The following is an 18,825-nucleotide window of genomic DNA, read 5'->3' as shown; positions in this document are numbered from 1 at the left end:
TCTTCAATGGTGTTGGACTTGCCCCAACCCACATGCGTCACACTCTGCTATGTAAGTGGTAAAAAAGTTTTGAAGAGTCAGAAATTGAGTTACGTGTCACAGAATTCATAGCCACTGCATTTATGTCTCTTGTCCAGTTTGTTTCTGGTCAATGAAATGCCCCAGGATGTTGATGGTGTGGGACTCAGTGATAGGACTGACATTGAATGCCATGGGAGGTAGTGATGGTCTCTCTATTGAAGATGGTCATTGCTTCCAATGTGATGTGAATATTAGTTATCACTTATCAGACAATGCTAAGATCTTGCCTCAAGTCTTGTTGCATGCAGTCATGGACTGCTTCGTTACCTGAAGGATGTGAATGGAGCTAAACATTGCGTAATTATTAACAAACGGCCCCACTTTTGACTTTATAATGGCAGGAAAGTCATTGAAAAAGTAGTTGAAGGTATTTGTGAACAGAGGCAGTGATTATGTTACTGGACTAATGATCTGGATTCACAAACACAATTCCCAATTTCAATTCAACTAATTAGGTAAATCTGAAATGAAAAGCTAAAATTAGTAATTATGACCAAGTAACTGCTGGATTATTGTTAAAAACATCTGGTTACTTAAATCTTTTAGTTAAAGGAATCTTCTTTTCTTAGTTGAATTGGGTTATATATGACTCCAGTCCCACATAAATATGGTTGAGTCTTACTGTCCTCTGAAATGGTCTAACAAGCCACTCAGTTGTCAAGACGGTGGTTTGCCATCACCTTATTTAAGGCAATTAGGGCTGGGCAATAATTAACTGCTTTGACAGTGACATCCTGTGAATGAACAAAAAAACTTGCATTCTCAATTCCCCTCCCTGTTTTTTTATTAGAATGCTTCCTTTGAAAAAAGTGAGACAGTGAAACTAGCTGGATTCTAGAGAATTCTGCAATCATTAATTGCATTTAAAAACTGCTGCATGATGAGTTGAAAAAAACATTATTTGTGGGACATAATAGCATGCCACTTTTTGCCCCCCCGCCACCCCAAAGTAAAGCAGCCCATTACAGCAAGGTGCCCCATCTAGTGGCTACATTCAAAACTAGTCATTTTTTCCTTGCCATCTTGATTGAACCTGCAATCATAAATGTTGTGTCAGTTACTCCATTAAAAATGTACTGTCTTAATGAGAATTATTATTTTTTTGTTGAATTGGTATAACATGGTAAGGTTGGCTGAGAACCCACAAAATTAAATAATTGAAAAATAGAAAACAGAAGTTATTGTTTAAAAATATTAATTTTCAGGAAATATGAAGCTGATATAAAATGTCAACACAGGTGTGTTTTCTATTTGTAAATAGATTAGCCTACAGAAATGTCAATATTTTACAAGTATTCACAATGCAATACTCCTGGCCTATCTGGATATCACAAACTCAAGTTTCCTATTCTCTGACTCCACCCCTCCCTGGGACAACTGTCTGAGGTTGAGCTAAACTGTTCTCAACTTTCTTACCATATAGCCACATCATGACCAAAACAGCCAGTTTCCACCTCTGAAACATTGCCCTGCCTCAGTGTATCTGCTACTGAAATCCTGATCTATGCCTTTGTTACCTTAAAGGTGATTTCAATCCACTCCTAGCTGGCCTCTTAGCATCCACACTTTGTAGACTTGAGGGCATCCAAAACTTTGGTGCTCATATCCTAACTTGCACCAAGTACTATTCAACCATCACCTTTTTACTTCAATAACGGACATTGGCACCCAGTTAAAAATTGTCTTTATCTTAAAATTATTATCCTTGTTTTTGAATCCTTCCATGGTCTCAGCCTTTCCCATCTCTGTAACCTCCTTCAGCCTTACCCTTCAAGCTATTTGCGCTTCTCCAATTCTATTCTCTTTTGTTTTGGCTATCTCTCCTAATACTCTCCTATGTGGCTGGCTTGGTGTCAAATTTTGTTTGACAGCAGCTCCTGTGGAGTACCTTGGGATAGTTTACTACATTAAAGATGTTATCTAAATACAAGTTGTTGTTGTTTTCTTTAACTTTGGAAAATTTCCTATTGAATCTTGTAAATGATCTAAAGCCAAATTAGATGCAGTTCTACAATGATGGACTCCTGGGGCAATTGCCTTTGAGGAACAAAAGAAAATGCAACTCATAACACACAAAGAGTTTATTTTGTTAGACAACTATGCACCAACTCTCTTAGGCAGTGCTCTAAGCAAACCTATTCAGAACAGGTTATACAGTGTCATAAAGAGGTTGGCTTGACAGTGTAGTGTTTCATACAATTGGAACACATATCGGGAATCAGAAGCAGCAGCCAGTGTCCTTGATTGATGACTCATAATTTTCTGTCCATTAAAATTAAAGGAGCGTTATATTGATTTCTTCCTCATCCACATAATTTAGAAATAGTAAAATAGCAACCCTTCAGTGTTTTAGGGAGACCCATTAGATGAAGTATTGTAAATACCCACAAACTAGTTGCAAAATGTAGAGCAAAACAGGAGTCTCTGCATAGTTTTAAAAATTCACCTTCTAGTGTCCTTGTAGTTGTAAATACTCAAGGTGTATTTGACAGATTATATACATAACAATCAATTATTTTTCCAATTCCATTTCATCTCTGATATATCACTCACAAAATTACATGGAAAATTGCGCACATCAATTATATACTTTGACATCATGTTCAAGGATAACATTGTAATTAATATTAAATGTCATCCATTTGTATATAGAATACTCAAAGAATGTCAGTCAATTCTAACCAAATGATGCACAGATAAACCTGATTTGTACAAATGTACTTGCTCTCACACCCAGATTCACCTATTTTGTTCTCTTTTAAAACTATTATGACCGACAATCTATTGAGCTTCGTTCTTAAATATCACTGCAGGAATCTGCGAGTTGGACAGACTTGGTGCAAGCGTGCAATCAGTGACATCAAACACTGGCATCCCCCTGTTGCTTGGAAAAGTACAACATAGATCACGGATGTGCACTTGTTTCACCACCTCATATCTCACCCCCGCCACCCCCCGCACCGCAAATATTGTGCTAATAATGGTGTCATGAAATGGATCGATGAAGGAATGAGCTTTTGCGTTGGCATGAAAATGATAGAGTAGGGGCAGTTCACACTGGAATATTCATGCTATTCTAGGGTCCATAAGGAATTGATTCTGTCGTGAACATTATAGTAGAATTATGCTCTTATCTTTATTGTAATTAAATCTTTTATAACCCTTTTCAGCAATGATTTTTGTTTGGGAAGACACCGTTCCACTATAATGTGCCATCTGAGGTGTGTGGCCATGTGTTGTTATAGTTTATTGGTGTTGCATGCTTATTTATCTAACCTCGGAGGAATTTGGCTTCGCTTCAAGCTAAAAAGGTCCAAGTTTACTCGAATACACGCAAATATATACAACCTTTAGTATTTCCACTGTGCAATCTCTACGGCAGCAGCCTCACGTTTCAATTGTTTTGTTTTTGCTCTGCGTAACTTTCGGTGTTTCCCCCCTAAATGAAGTGACTTCCCTCAATTTGAAGGGCAAATCTGGCGCCTCCAAGGTTGTGACTTTAGAGGTGTACTGTGGGACTTTCGAGAAAGTGTCGATCGGCTAAACTTTTGTTCCAACAAGCCGTTTCAAGGGACCTGGGAGTCGAAGGTGAAGATGAAACTAATTATTTTTTCCATTCCCGGAAGCAGCACCAATCACGTGCTTCAGTCTGTAGGTTCTTGAAGGGCAAACACGAAAAGGGCAGCAAATCCGCAGTCAAACTGATCAGCAAACATTTAAAAAATGCTGCTTTCTCAAACTAAGATTTTACAGCACATTCCCCGAGACCGCAGCTTGCGCTTGCTGGTCTGCATGTTTTTTTGCGCAAGCAGTGGAATGTATATGACGACCCATATTTTTTTTCCATTTCGTTTATGCTAGAGGGTCCCTATTTCGCTCAGATCGTAGCCTTCCGTGAGATCAGGTTGAAATCTTCCCGCTGGTGATTGAAAAGAATGGGAACAAAAGTCAGCATTTTGAGTTCAGTTTGCCAACAACACACGGACATCTCCAGGAGCTGCTCTTTCAGTTTTTTTATTAATTCTCCCGCAACGATTATGGGACTTCAAGGCGGAGCAAGCTATGAAATATGGAACATCATCCTTTATGAAGGATAGATTGATAACCTTTTAAAAAAGAGAGGGGGGGGGGGGGACTCCTCGAAGCTGAATTTCAAACCCGTTTGGGAGGCGCGCTGTAAGTCAGAAACAGCCGCCAATTGTGTGAAGGCTGATCTTGGCGACGCTGGGGAGGAGGTAGATAAATCACGCCTTTGTTTTCCATTCGTTCATTGAAGTACAGCAGCAAGGAATTGCGTTGACAGGAATAACGATTTGGAGCGCCGCAGCGCCCCCCCCCCCCCCAAACAGACTAATTGGCACCAATGGTAAAGTGATTCTATTTTCCTGTCAGTGAGGACCGTCTCACAAGTTTGGATGCAGAACATGTCGTCGTCCCCCCCATTTGGTGTGTACAGAATGCGGTAAATCAGCGTTTTGCTCAAGTGTCACTCGTAGCCTCAGCCAGAGCCGCTTCGACCAACTCACCCGCCCATCCCCCCCACGCCTCACCGGATAGGCGGGGCCAAGGCCACACGTCACAGAGAGAGAGCCTGCTCCCCATTGGCTGGCGCCCTGGAATAATTCATTAACCAGGCGAGGCGGAACGGCCGCCGATAAAATCCAGAGTCAGTGAGTCCCTCACCTTCCGCGGAACTCCTCACACCTGGAGCTGCTCAACTCCGCTTCCCTTCACCCTATCTCCTCCTTTCTCCCCCACCCTCCTGGCTGCCGCTCACCACAGCACCCCCCTCCCCCCCTCTCCAGGAACCGGAGGATATATTTAAAAAAGAAACGACAAACAATAAGTCAGTTGATAACCTTACCGAGCCTCACTAGCCTTTTACTTCTCCTCCAACTCTTTATCACACCAGCCCTCCCCCCCCCCCCCCCCCCTCTCCAACGCCGCCCCGGTGGGAGTGACGCTTCGAGTGTGAGAGGCTCCCGCTCCCAACAGTCGTTTCTTTTTGAAGAGCAGCGGCCGCCGCGAGGGAGAAGGGCGCGCGCCGCAAGCCGGCCAGGATCCGCTCAGCAGCCAGGCGAAGTTTTACTGCAACTCTCCCGCGCAGCCTCCTCCAGGCAGCATGGCACGCGCCAAGGGCAAGGACGGAGACGGAGGCTGGAAGAAATTCCTCTGGGATTCCGAAAAAAAGCAGTTTCTCGGCAGGACCGGCAGCAGTTGGTGTAAGTAGTCATTGCCTCCTCCCCTCCCCCGGTAGTAACCGGCCTCTCCTGCCGTTGATCTCGGTTAATGGGACCGCACTTGGGAGGTTGTGAAATGGTCGCGCCAGGGAATAGCCTGGAGATTTTTGTTTGGTCCTAAAAAAACAAAAGTGGGTGTGTGGGGTGGACGGGACGACGACAATAGGTTGGTTGTAAAATGGTGAGCGTTTTGTGCGGCACCGGCTTCCGCCTTCATGCAACGTGCCTGACTCGATGTGTGCGAGTTTTCACTGAATAAAAAGTCAGTGTGAAGGACGTTGTTGCCGTGTAGTGGCCGAACGTTACATTCATTTTCTTGCTGTGTGTGAGAGGAATCGGGAGTATTTTATGCTTTAAAAATGTTTGGTGATCTTTGATTTAGTTTCTGGGCACGTGATTGGCGGGGAGAGGGGGGGGGGGCAGAAGTTTGAAGGCACAATTTCCGCAGTCCAAGGTTATTCAAGGTGGTGCGCTTTGCAGCAACGCCGAGCCGCTCGACATTGCTCCCCATGGAAACCTCGGGTTCCTCTTTTTTTATCCCCCCCCCATCCCAACAATATTAACTGATCCGATCCAGGGAATCCCATTGGAGCGAGAGATTTAGGATGCATAAAACACCCATTAGATTGGGGGGGGGGGGGGGGGGGGGTGGGGGTGGATGAAGAGAGGCGGCAAGGCGATATGTAAAATGTGTCTAAATGAGGAAAATGGTCCGAGTTTTATTTTGTCTCTTAGCAACCGATGGTTATCTTGCTGCGCCCAGATAGCCTTGGACAGAAATATCCTCTCGCATCCACCTGTATGCAAAGTGATCAGGAATTCTGATCACTCGGGTTCAGTGAGCATGTTACAAATTTGATGGCCCAGACTCCTTTTTCTAAAACTCCTGGGGCCGCCAAACGTGATCTTGGCAGCTTTCGTTAGCAAGCGAACAAATCGTGATCTGAGTGTGGAGCCAACAATTTTTAAAGGAGAACTCTTCTGGCATTTAAAAAAAAAAATCTGTTGGTATCGCTCTTTCCTATCGATTTTTCCACCTCTGCGCCAATAAACATTACACAACCCTATCACGAGTATGCAAGTTCATTACCGATAAATTATTTGCCCAGTCTCTGGTTGAACACTCCCTACTCGTCATCGAGTGGAAATTTTTCCGAACGGCCCTTGCAGCAAGTGTCAACGGTACTTCATTGCCTGGCAGGCTGGAGGACAACTTATCAGCATGGGCCATTGCTATAACACCCCTCAGCCCACTCTGAGTCATAACCTTTCCCCAGCAGGCTTCTTTACTTGTAACCATTAGCATCGCGTTAAAGACACATTTACAGTGATAGTGAAACAATCTCCCCAGAGGCAAGCAAATATGATTCAGACATATTGTGTTTAACCACTCGGGGGTTTTCATTCGAAAAACACCAAGTAATATTTGGTTATCTGTATTCTTCTTTGTAGCCAAGATATTCTTGTTCTACTTGATCTTTTATGGGTGTCTCGCTGGGATCTTCATTGGAACCATTCAAGTACTGCTGCTCACGATTAGTGAATTTGAACCAAAATACCAAGACAGAGTTGCACCTCCAGGTATATTTGTTTTGCATTTTTAAATGTACACAAGGCGGTGGAAGATGAGGATAGGGGGTGTGCGTCGGGAGCTTATGAGTGCGTGTAATTAGCCTTTCATGACATGAATTACTTCACTATGCTTAAATGCCTCCCGATTTGTTGTCTGGTTGCCGAAAGAGGCACAGTGGAAAAGCCTGCGTGTCACAGTGCCACTATGTTGGGAGGCAACTGTGAAGGTCACTTATCAGTATGCGCACACTCCAGCCTTCCCCCACACTGTTCCACTGAAGTCTGGTATCATGAAAAGATTTTGTAAATTGCACAGGATTTATTGAATAATGATGCTTTTTTTTAGTAGCATTGATTTGTTTTAAATGCAAAACATGGTATTGATTTGAGTGTTCGTCTGTACCAATATTGTACAGTGTTACCCACTCGTGTTAATGTTGTATACTGTGTTCGGTATCCAAATTAAGTAGGGCTTAATTTGCACATAATATTAATGTAGATTAATCGTAATATACACCACAATTTAGCTGTGCGTGTGTTATTTAAGCCCTAGACTATTAAACGGCATTTAAAAATGTGTACCTCTTCATGAGGTGTGGCCGGTCTGGTGTATTATGCAAATTAACAAATTATTTGTGTAACTTTGGTAATTGTTGTCATGAAATGGTCGAGCCAACCACTCTGGTAGTTAGGGATGGACACCGAATGTTGGCCTACCCGTGATGCCCACATCCCATGAATAAAAAATGTCAGTGTGTCAGAACAATCTACCTGACTATTTCATTAATGCAGATAACTAGTCATTTGCAGCACCACTGTTGCTAATCTGTCCAGAAATCAACAAGGTTATTAATTGGTGTCCCTATAACTAGAACCATAGAATCACTACAGTGCAGAAAGAGGCCATTCGGCCCATCGAGTCTGCATTGACCCTCAGAGACAACTCTACCTCGGGCCACTCTCCCAGCCTATCCCCTTAACCCCACCTAACCTGCGCATCCCTGGTCACTAAAGGGCAATTTTACCATAGCCAATCCACGTACCCTGCACATCTTTGAGACTCTGGGAGGAAACCGGAGAACCCAGAGAAAACCCACACAGACAAGGGGAGAATGTGCAAATTCCACATGGGGAGCTCCACAGTCACCCAAGGCTGGAATTGAACCCAGGTCCTGCCACTATCTTTTGCATGACGATAGCGTCTTAAATCGTGATTACTTTGGTTTAGCAATTGCATTCTGAATTACAGTAGCATACAAAGATGTTGATTTACTGAAGAGAAACAGCATCTTAAACATGCTAAAGCTTAAATCACCAAAATACATATTTGATTGATTCAATTTTAACTTTCTTTCCCTGTAGGACTATCACATACACCATATTCGTTTAAAACAGAAATTTCCTTTAGTATGTCAGACTCAAAGACCTACGAAAGCTATGTGAAAAGTTTGAACAAGTTCTTGGATCATTACAATGACTCCAGTCAGGGTGGCAACACTCCTTTTGAGAACTGTGAAGGTAAGTTTAGGTAAACGTTCTTACCCTGGTAAGCATATGACTCGTGCACATGACCGATTTCGAACAAGTATTCTGTACCTGTCTTCATGGTAGGAGACACAAAACATCTCAAGAATATTTGAAAATCCAGTGTCAAAAAGGGGAGGGGAACTTGACACATGACACATCAGTTTCATGAGAGGAAAAAGTAATGGGAATATTACTGCTGACAAGTCGCCTGAATCTGATGACCCGCGTCCTAAGGTGTTAAAAGAAGCGGCTGTGAAGATAGTTGGTTCTGATCTTTCAAAACTCCTTAGCTTCTGGAAAGGTCACCATAAATTGGGAAAACTGTAAGTGAAACATCTCTGTTCAAGAAAGGAGGCCGACAAAGCAGGAAGTTATAGGCTAGTTAGCCTAACATTTATCATTGGAAAAGTGCTGGCAATCATTATTAAAAAGGAATTATCGGGACGTTTGAGAAAATCAAAATAAAATACAGTCCGGCAGTTAACATGGTTTTGTCAAAGGGAAATCATGTTTGACAAATTTATTAGCACTCTTGAGGGTGTATGAGAGTGGAATAAAGTGAAACAATAAAAGTCTTGTTTCCAAAAGGCATTTGATAAGGTGCCATATTAAAGGTTATGGCACAAACTTCAAGCGCATGGTGTTGGAAGTGATTGGCATCGGAAAAGGATTCATCAACAGATAGGAACAGTTGAGATAAATTGGTCATTTTCAGGTTGGCAAACGTTAACTAGTGGAGTGCAGCAGGGCTCGGTGAAAATGAAATCAAAATCGCTTATTGTCACGAGTAGGCTTCAAATGAAGTTACTGTGAAAAGCCCCTAGTCGCCGCATTCCGGCGCCTGTTCGGGAGGCTGTTACGGGAATCGAACCGTGCTGCTGGCTTGCCCTGTACTGCTTTCAAAGCCAGCGATTTAGCCCAGTGAGCTAAACATCCTCAACAGTGTTGGGACCTCAGCTGGTATATCATCTATATTAATGACTTGGATGAAGGGATAGACCACATTGTAGCCAAATTTGTTAACTGTATGAAGATACAAAGAATGCAAAGAGACGAAAGGAACATAGATAGGGTTAAGTGAGTAGGCATAAATTGGGCAGATGGAGACTGAGGAAAATGTGAGGTTCTCTACTTTGGCAGGAAGAATAGAAAAGTAGAATATTTGAATTGATGTACTGCAGTATTTTATAGAATCATAGAATTAACAGTGCAGAGGGAGGCCATTCAGCCCATCGAATCTGCACTGGCTCTTGGAAACAGCACCCTACTTAAGCCCACGCCCAACCCAATAACCCCACCCCATCTTTTCGGACATGAATGGTAATTTATCGTGGCCAGAGCACCTAACCTGCCATCTTTGGACGTGGGAAGAAACCGGAGCACTCTGAGGAAACCCACGGAGAACGTTCAAACTCTGCACACAGTGATCCAGCCGGGAATCGAACCTGGGACCCTGGAGCTGTGAAGCATTTATGCTAACCACCATGCTACCGTGCTGCCCCTAATACAGAACATAGAACATACAGTGCAGAAAGAGGCCATTCGGCTCATCGAGTCTGCAGCGACTCACTTAAGCCCTCACTTCCACCCTATCCCCGTAACCCAATAACCCACCTCATCGTTTTGGACACTAAGGGCAATTTAGAATGGCCAATCCACCTACCCTGCACGTCTTTGGACTGTGGGAGGAAATCGGAGCACCCGGAAGAAACTCACGCAGACATGGGGAGAACGTGCAGACTCCTAACAGACAGTGACCCAGCGGGAAATCGAACCTGGGACCCTGGCGCTGTGAAGCCACGGTGCTAGCCACTTGTGCTACCGTGCTGCCCCTAAGTTATAAGATGATATCTGAGGTAGTCATATTAGAAAACTGTGTCATCTGTTTTATCAAATCTGAAGTACTTTCTCTCAAGATAACTCCTGCAAACAAATATCCTGAGAGCCTTGCTGGTCTTGATCTTTTGACTGCTGCAAAACCTTGGTCTTTTTTATTTCTCAATATATTATTTAAGACCATAAGAAATGGGAACAAGCAAGAGAATAGGCCGTTTGGCCCCTTGAGCCTGCTCTGCCATTCAATAGGATCATGGCTGATCTGACATTCCTCATGTCCACTTTCCTGCCCTTCTACCATAACCCTTAATTCCCTTACTGATCAAGAATCTATCTCCGCCTTAAATATACACAAGACTCTTTTCCACAGCTCACTGTGACAAGGAGTCCCAAAGACATAACCCTCTTGAGAGAAAAAATCTTCCTCATATCAGTCTTGTATTGGCACATCTTTATTGGGGCAGCACGGTAGCATGGTGGTTAGCATAAATGCTTCACAGTCCCAGGTTCGATTCCTGGCTGGGTCACTGTCTGTGTGGAGTTTGCACGTCCGCCCCGTGTGTGCGTGGGTTTCCTCCCGGGTCATCCGGTTTCCTCCCACAGTCCAAATGATGTGCGGGTTAGGTGGATTGGCCATGCTAAATTGCCCGTAGTGTAAGGTTAATGGGGGGATTGTTGGGTTACGGGTATAGGGTGGATACGTGGGTTTGAGTAGGGTGATCATTGCTCGGCACAACATCGAGGGCCGAAGGGCCTGTTCTTTGCTGTACTGTTCTATGTTCTATTCTGAGACTATGCCTTTGGCCCAAGACACTCCCATGGGGGGAAACATCCTCTCCGCATTTACCCTGTCAAGTCCCTTAAGAATCCTATATGAAAAATGAAAATCGCTTATTGTCACGAGTAGACTTCAATGAAGTTACTGTGAAAAGCCCCTAGTCGCCACATTCCGGCACCTGTTCGGGGAGGCTGTTACGGGAATCGAACCGTGCTGCTGGCCTGCTTGGTCTGCTTTCAAAGCCAGCGATTTAGCCCAGTGTGCTAAACAGCCCCATGAGATCACCTCTCATTCTTCTAAATTCCAATGAGTAGAGTCCCAACCTGTTTGCTCATAAGACAATCCCTCCATATCGGAGATCATTATAGTGAACATTCTCTGAACTGCCTCCAATTCAATATCTGCCCTTGCATAAGGGGACCAAACCTTTTCTCAGTACTCCAGATGTAGTCCCACCGGTACCTTCTCCAGCTGCAGCAAGACTTCCCTACTCTTGTACACCAACCACCTTGAAATAAGGGCAAACATTCCATTAGCCTTCCTGATTACCCGCTGCACCTGTGTTGCAGCTTTCTGCCGTTTTTCTCCATTTAAATAATACTGTTCTTTTGTTTCCCCCTTCCAAAATGAACAACTTCACATTTTCCTACATTATACTCCATTTGCCAACTTTTGCCCACTTAACCTATCAGCATCTCTTTGCAATCTGTGTATCCCTTTTGCAACTTGCCTTTCCAGCTATTAATGCGTGGTCTGAAAATTTGAAAATCTCTTATTGTCACAAGTAGGCTTCAAATGAAGTTACTGAAAAGCCCCAAGTTGCCACATTCCAACACCTGTTCGGGGAGGCTGGTACGGGAATTGAACCGTGCTGCTGGCCTGCCTCGGTCTGCTTTCAAAACCAGCGATTTAGCCCTGTGCTAAACCAGCCCCAAATTTGGCTAGAGTACATTTGCTTCCTCCAAGTCATAAATATATATTGTTTAGGAAGCACTGATTCCTGTGGAACCCCACTGGTTACAGATAGTTAACCTGAAAAAGAACCCCTTATCCTCCTCCAATAACAAGTTTCTTACCAACAAGTTGCAGTGCTTTCTTAATTTTTAGCTTGCATTAGTTTCTGGCGGGGGGGGGAAGTGACAGAAATGTTTCTTTTGCAGATAAATTGTAGGCTTTCTGGGTGGGGTGTTTCATGGTGGGGAGGGGGATACCAGAAATTGCTGAAGGTGATTTTTCATCCGATAACGTTTACCTTTTGAGGGGGGCAGTATTTACTTAACCACAGTAAATGAAAGGTAATATTCTTAACGACCATATCAAAATATTTGCATTTGAACTGCTAACTTGTAACCTTGTGAATGGTCATGATGAACCAGTTAAAATGTTGGTTAAGATCATGATTCTAACTAGGACGAAGAGTAAGCTCTTGAATAGTGTAATTGATGTACTGGAATGTTTGACTGAATCATGGCAACAAGTCTACAGTTGGGCTCTTAATTTTTCACCTCATGGAAGCATTACTACCCCAACAATGCAGGTTCTCTTTTTATTCCCTCCGCCCACCCCAGATTATGTGCAAGTTGCAGAAATGGCCACTTATTCAGGAATAGTTAAGAGGATGACAACTGAGCCAAGTTGACACTTGATGAAATATAAGCCTTTCTAATCTGCTTTCTCATTTATTCTTCAAATGTTTTTAAAGATGTAGTTTGAGAATCACCCACATGGTGTCATTGCTCAATGAGTAATTAAGTTTTGTGTAGAATGTAGCCTAATAGGTGCCCACTAACCTATTCACTTTGGCTTTTTAAATTTTTTAATTTGGCCAAATAGTTTGAGATGTTTAAATAATGGTTCAGTTTCACACTTGTAGTTGTGTTTCAGAACTAGGTCATTAGTCTAATAAAGTCAGTCACCCGTGTGACTATTCGGTATAAATGAATGTTGATTAAATTAGCTTAATTTATGGTGTGAAGTTTATTGGAAGGGTGTGTGGTGTGTCTTCTTGACATGTTGTTCATTGCTTTCGCACTTGTGGTTCTGAGCAAGTTCATATGTTCTGTCCATATAATTCCACTAGTTCATTTTCAAATGATGCAATTTAAAGATATGAATTTCTTGGCAATTGTTGGAACACTACTTTGGACAAGATCAACTTTAGTGTGAAATCTGTTGCAATTAATCAGCCTTGCTACAGTGCCGCCTTACTCAAGATCCAGTTTTGAAGCTTTACTCCAATGATTTGAACCCAGTGACTTGGATATAAGCAAATTACTGTGGATGCTGGAAAATCTCAGCAGTCTGGCAGCATCTGTAAGGAGAAGAAAAGAGCTAACATATTGTCCAGATGACCCATTGTCAAAGCTTGGATATTGCTGTTCAAGGATAAGTGAGGCTAGCAGTGCTCACTGTTAATAGTACTGTAAATTGTACAGCAAATTCCAGGTGCTGCACTTAATTAAATGCAGAATTTCGGAGATTGCCCCATTCCTCCAGAAGCTTTGCTATACTGGTTCCTCACCCCAAGATTCTCTATTAAGGGTAGCATGGTGGTTAGCATAAATGCTTCACAGCTCCAGGGTCCCAGGTTCGGTTCCCGGCGTCACTGTCTGTGCGGAGTCTGCACGTCCTCCCCGTGTGTGCGTGGGTTTCCTCCGGGTGCTCCGGTTTCCTCCCACAATCCAAAGATGTGCGGGTTAGGTGGATTGGCCATGATAAATTGCCCGTAGTGTCGTAAAAAGTAAGGGGGGGGGGGGTTGGGTTACAGGTATAGGGTGGATACGTGGGTTTGAGTAGGGTGATCTTTGCTCGGCACAACATCGAGGGCCGAAGGGCCTGTTCTGTGCTGTACTGTTCTATGTTCTATTGAAGCATGGAATGTCTGCTGTTGTACTAGCCCACTGAGTGTGCATGACAATTTGATTTAACAGCTTGAATCTTGCTTGAGCAACTTCCCTGGCACTGCAAATTTTGATTGTGGAATGTCATTACATTTCTTCAGGATTTAAATTATTGTTGGACATCTCTAAAAAGGAACAAAAATATTACTTTGTATCTCAACCGTGCTTTCTGCACATAATTTGGCCTGATTTAGACAATCTGCTGTCCTTTCATTTGCTGTCCTTTTTAAGAGATTTTGTTAAGGAGATATATAGCTGCTTGCCCTGTTCATGCAGGTCCCAAATACCCGCTTTAGGGAAAAATGGATTATTTGAGTTCAAGGTGGGCGCAAAAGCCTACAGAAAGTTTTAGATTTTCGGGGTGTCGGAAGATCCGGGAGTCCAGGAGAAAGAGGCGGATCTTCTGGCCTTTGTCTCCTTGGTAGCCCGGAGATAGATATTACTAGCTTGGAGGGACTCAAAGCCCCTGAAGTCGGAGGCCTGGTTAACTGACGTGGCGAGCTTACTTGGCCTGGAGAAGATTAAGTTTGCCTCAACAGGGTCAGTGTTGGGGTTCGTCCGGAGGTGGAGACCATTCAACGACGACTTTGCGGAGAGTTAATCGTCGGGGGGGAGGGAGGGGGGTCTAGGGTAGCGCAGAATAGGGGGCCAAATAGGCGGGCCTTGGAGGGACGGGTATCGATGTTTGCACTGTTTATTGTTCTTTGTACACTTTTTTTATATTATTAATGCTTGTAATGCCAAAAATACCTCATTAAAATTTTTTGTTTTTAAAAAAAAAAGCCTACAGAAAGTTTGCAGAAACGTGTTCATGTAATGAGTAAGTATTAATAGAATACTTGCAGTGCAGACGGAGGCCATTCGGTCCATCAAGTCTACACTGACCCTCCTAAAGAGCACTCTTCCTAGTCCCAATTCCCAGCCCTATCCCTGTAACAGCACCTAACGATCGGACACTTAACACTTGCGAGCAAATAAGCATAGCCAATCCAACTAACCCACACATCTATGGACTGTGGGAGGAAACCAGAGCACCCAGAGGAAACCCACGCAGACACTGGGAGAGTGCACCTTCATAGCCAATTTCTAAAAAATAAATTTAGAATATCCAATTCTCTCCCCCCCCCCCTTTCCAATTGAGGAGCAATTTAGTGTGGCTAATCCACCTATCCTGCACATCTTTGGGTTGTGGGGGTGAGACCCATGCAGACACTGGGAGCTTGAGCAAACTCCACACGGACAGTGAAAGTATGGGATCAGACCCGGGTCCCTGGTGCTGTGAGGCAGCAATGCTAACCACTGTGCCACCATGCTGCCCTTGAGTGCTTCTATGAATCCCCTGAATTTGCTGGCCAATTTCCTCCCACAGTCCAACGATGTGCAGATTAAGTGGATTGGCTAGGATAAATTGTCCTTAGAGTTCAAAAAGGTTAGGTGAGGTTACTGGGGGATGGGGTGGGTTTAAGTGGGGCGTAGACCCGATAGGCCGACTGGCCTCCTGCACTGTCAAGTCTATGATCGCTGCAGACACTTGTGTGTGCAAACTCTACACGGGCAGTGATCCGGGGCTGGGATTGACCCCTTTTCCTCAATGCCGTGAGGTAGCATTGCTAACCACCGTGACACCAATTAATTTTGGTTTGGGAAAGATTGTAGATTGGTAACATTGCAGGAGGAGTTCATTTGGCCAGTTGTATCTCGAGCGCAACTCAATTAATCCTGATATTCTTTTTCTTCAGGTGCTTATTGAATTTCTTAAGCCATAGCCAAATCTGCCTTTTAGTACATTTTAAACATTTCTCATGTAGCTGCTTTCGCCAATCTCCTTAAATTGGTCTCTGGCCTTTGACTCTCCCACCAGCAGCAACAGTTTCTCCCTATCTCTGCTATCTCCACGCTCCTGCTGTCCCAAGGAGAGCAACCCTAACTTATCTAATATATCCATGTAATTGGAGCCTCTTATTGCTGGAAACATTCTTGTGAAGGTTTCTTGTGCTTGTACTATCTCCAAAGCATTCACATCCTTCCTAAAATGTGGCAATCAAGAGTTTGACCCAATACAGCAGCCAAGACTGAACCTGTTGTATAAAGGCTCATCCTGGCCTTTATGAAAAGGCTCAGTGTACCTTATTAGCTACTTCTCTAGTTTGTGCCCTGTCACCCTGTTTGGTTTCTTTATTCCTACATCAATTTAGAGTTGTACCCTTTATTTTGCACTTCATTCTCCCTACCGGTGTGTTGCTTTAGGTATCTCTGCATTAAATTTCACCTATCCCACATCTGCTCATCCGCCAACCTGTCTGTTCTCCTCAGTGGCACAGTGGTTAGCACTGCTGCCTCACCGCACCAGGGTCCTGGGTTCGATTTTGAACTTGCGGGGGGGGGGGGGTGGATTTGCACGTTCTCCCCGTGTCTGTTGGGGTTTCTTCTCGTAGTCCAAAGATTCACAGGTTAGGTGGTTTAGCTGTTGCCCCTTATGTCCAAATGTTTGGTGGGGTTACGGGGGTGGGGAGGGGGCCCAGGTAGCATGTTCTTTTGGAGGATTGGCGCAGATCGATGGGCGGAATGGCCTGCTGCATATGGAAATGTTCACTCTACTTTTGAAGTTTTGTAACTTGCAACTTTTGGACTTGTGATTTTGTTTACAGATGCCATGTGTTCCCTCATTTAGCATTTGCATGGCTGTTAATACTGAATGCTGAATGGGTTGAATTTGGAGGGGGGGGGGGGGCGCAAGGATGTGCCTCTTGGAATTTCCCACGCAAGGGTTTACCTGGAAAATTGTCAACTTCCCATGACCAATTGCACTGAACTGGGGACCATCCAACAACATGATTTAAATCATAACTTAGATGGTTCTGACTGTTTTGTCTCCATGGTTACTCTGAAAGAGTTAGAAGGGGTAAAAGCACTTCTAACCCTGGGATAACTATCTGAGACTGAGCCCGCTACACCACTCTCCTTTATTCCCCTTCCACCATGCCATTGAAATTTATCCCTTTCATTTGAAAGCAAATTACTGCGGATGCCAGAATCGGAAACAAAAACAGAAAATACTGGACAATCTCAGCAGATCTGAAGACACCTGTGGAGAGAAAAGGGAGTTAATGTTTCGAGTCTGGATGACTTTGTCAAAGCTTCGATAAGAGTTATCCAGAGTTGAAATGTTTCTTTGCTGTCAGACCTGTTGAGATTATCCAGTACTTTCTGTTTTTGTTATCCCTTTCCGTGTTCCCTTTAAATTTAACTTGCTTTATGGCAGCTAGTGTTGTAAAAAGGGGGTGTTTGTTATTTCGGCCTCATCTGTCCAGAGTCAGGATGACTGGGCTTTGGATTTCGTGTGAAGGCAAGTCCCTACGGAATGGCAGTCAGCAGGTGATTGCCACTCATGAAGTTACGAGCAATTGCTTTTGCCTGAAGTCCATGCGTTTTGTTTTCCTAATCCACCTGACTTGACTAATACTTGAGGCAAAAATGCTTAATGCACTGTAATCTAATTGGACAGTTACAAAATATTATTAATAACAACCATAAACTTTCCTGGTCTAATTTAAACACATTTCCACCTTCGTAGCAAATGTAAAGCAGTTAAAAGACTACCTCAATTGAGGTTTACCATGTTCTCCTACACTAGCTTGAGTCAAGAACAGGGAAGTAACTCGTTCTTAGACCTAGCAAGACTTGAGGTTTATTGGGCTTTATAGGGACACTTTTTGTTCCCAAATGGATGTCAGTTATCTTAGAAAACAGTTGAGTTCCTACATTCAAGGAGGGAGAAATGGTGAGGTACTCCCTAGACTCTGATTTGGACTTTTCGGACTAAATATTTCTAACTCGTGTTCAAGAGTAATCTTCCCCTTCGTACAGAGGAACCATTTTGTCTTGACAGTCATGGCAATGCTGGTAAAGATCTTCAGGTGAACACGATGAATGGGATGTCTATAGAAAGATGGTGACAATGATGTCTAGTGTTTTAAAAATATGCATTGAACCATAGGTTATATTCTTTCAAGATTCCTTAGATCTAGAAGTGAAGTGCCGCAGTGGATTGGAAATTGGCAAATGTAAGCAGGAATTGTAACGCAGTTATCATGCATTTGTTATTAAGAAGGTTCTAGCAGGATAAGTCCACATTTAACTAATTTAATTTAACTTTTTGAGGAAGTAAAGTGGATAAAAGAGAACCTGTAGATGTGGTGTACATGGATTTCCAAAAGGCATTCTATAAGGCGCCACAATGGTTACTACACTAGCTAATAGCACGATGTAGGGGGTAACACAGTAGGATAGATAATGGATTGGTTATTTAACAGGAAGAGAATATAATGTGGGGAAAATGTGAACCTGTCCACGTATAAAGTTATTGCAGAATTTGGTGGTCGAGAGACCTGGGTGTCCTGGTGCATGTACCAGGAAAAGATAGTAAGCAGGTATAGCAAAAGATTAGGAAGGAAAATGGAATATTGATGTTTATTGTGAGGGAATGAAATATGCAAGGGAAAGTTTTCTGCAGCTGGGCAGGGTCTTGGTGAAAGCACATCTTGGGCGTATTGTGTACAGTTTTGATTTCCAGGTTCAAAACTGGTTTCATTTTCTGTCTTTAGGAATTCTTAATTTGACTGCAGAAAATCCTTCTGCGTGTTTCCTATCTAGAACTGGCACAGGACTTTCATCCATCCTGACCTATAGTTACAGGAGGCAAGACAAAACTGTTACCTTTATTGTTTTTTAAAAGGCATTTTTGGGGGGGGGGGGGTCATGGCCATTTTCTGTCTTGTCTTGATAGGTAGTAACTTAGTGGCCGGCACGGTAGCACAGTGGTTAACAATGTTGCTTCACGGTGCCATGGTCCCAGGTTCAATTCCTGGCTTGGGTCACTGTCTGTGGAGTC

At 43.5% G+C, this 18,825-nt stretch overlaps 1 protein-coding gene across 1 annotated transcript in view; it reads left to right on the top strand.

The window, feature by feature from the left end:
- The first annotated feature begins 4,726 nt into the window (after positions 1 to 4,726).
- Positions 4,727 to 18,825, top strand: part of LOC119968980 (sodium/potassium-transporting ATPase subunit beta-1-like) — a 29,480-nt gene continuing 15,381 nt past the window's right edge. The window contains exons 1-3 of the mRNA XM_038802063.1: positions 4,727 to 5,303; positions 6,774 to 6,902; positions 8,256 to 8,411. Coding sequence (XP_038657991.1) covers positions 5,204 to 5,303; positions 6,774 to 6,902; positions 8,256 to 8,411 — 385 coding nt within the window. The 5' untranslated portion in view covers positions 4,727 to 5,203. The remainder of the gene's footprint in view (positions 5,304 to 6,773; positions 6,903 to 8,255; positions 8,412 to 18,825) is intronic.

Source organism: Scyliorhinus canicula, chromosome 7 (assembly GCF_902713615.1).
Source record: "Scyliorhinus canicula chromosome 7, sScyCan1.1, whole genome shotgun sequence".
Lineage (NCBI taxonomy): Eukaryota > Metazoa > Chordata > Chondrichthyes > Carcharhiniformes > Scyliorhinidae > Scyliorhinus > Scyliorhinus canicula.
This window is presented reverse-complemented; position numbering and strand designations above follow the sequence as displayed.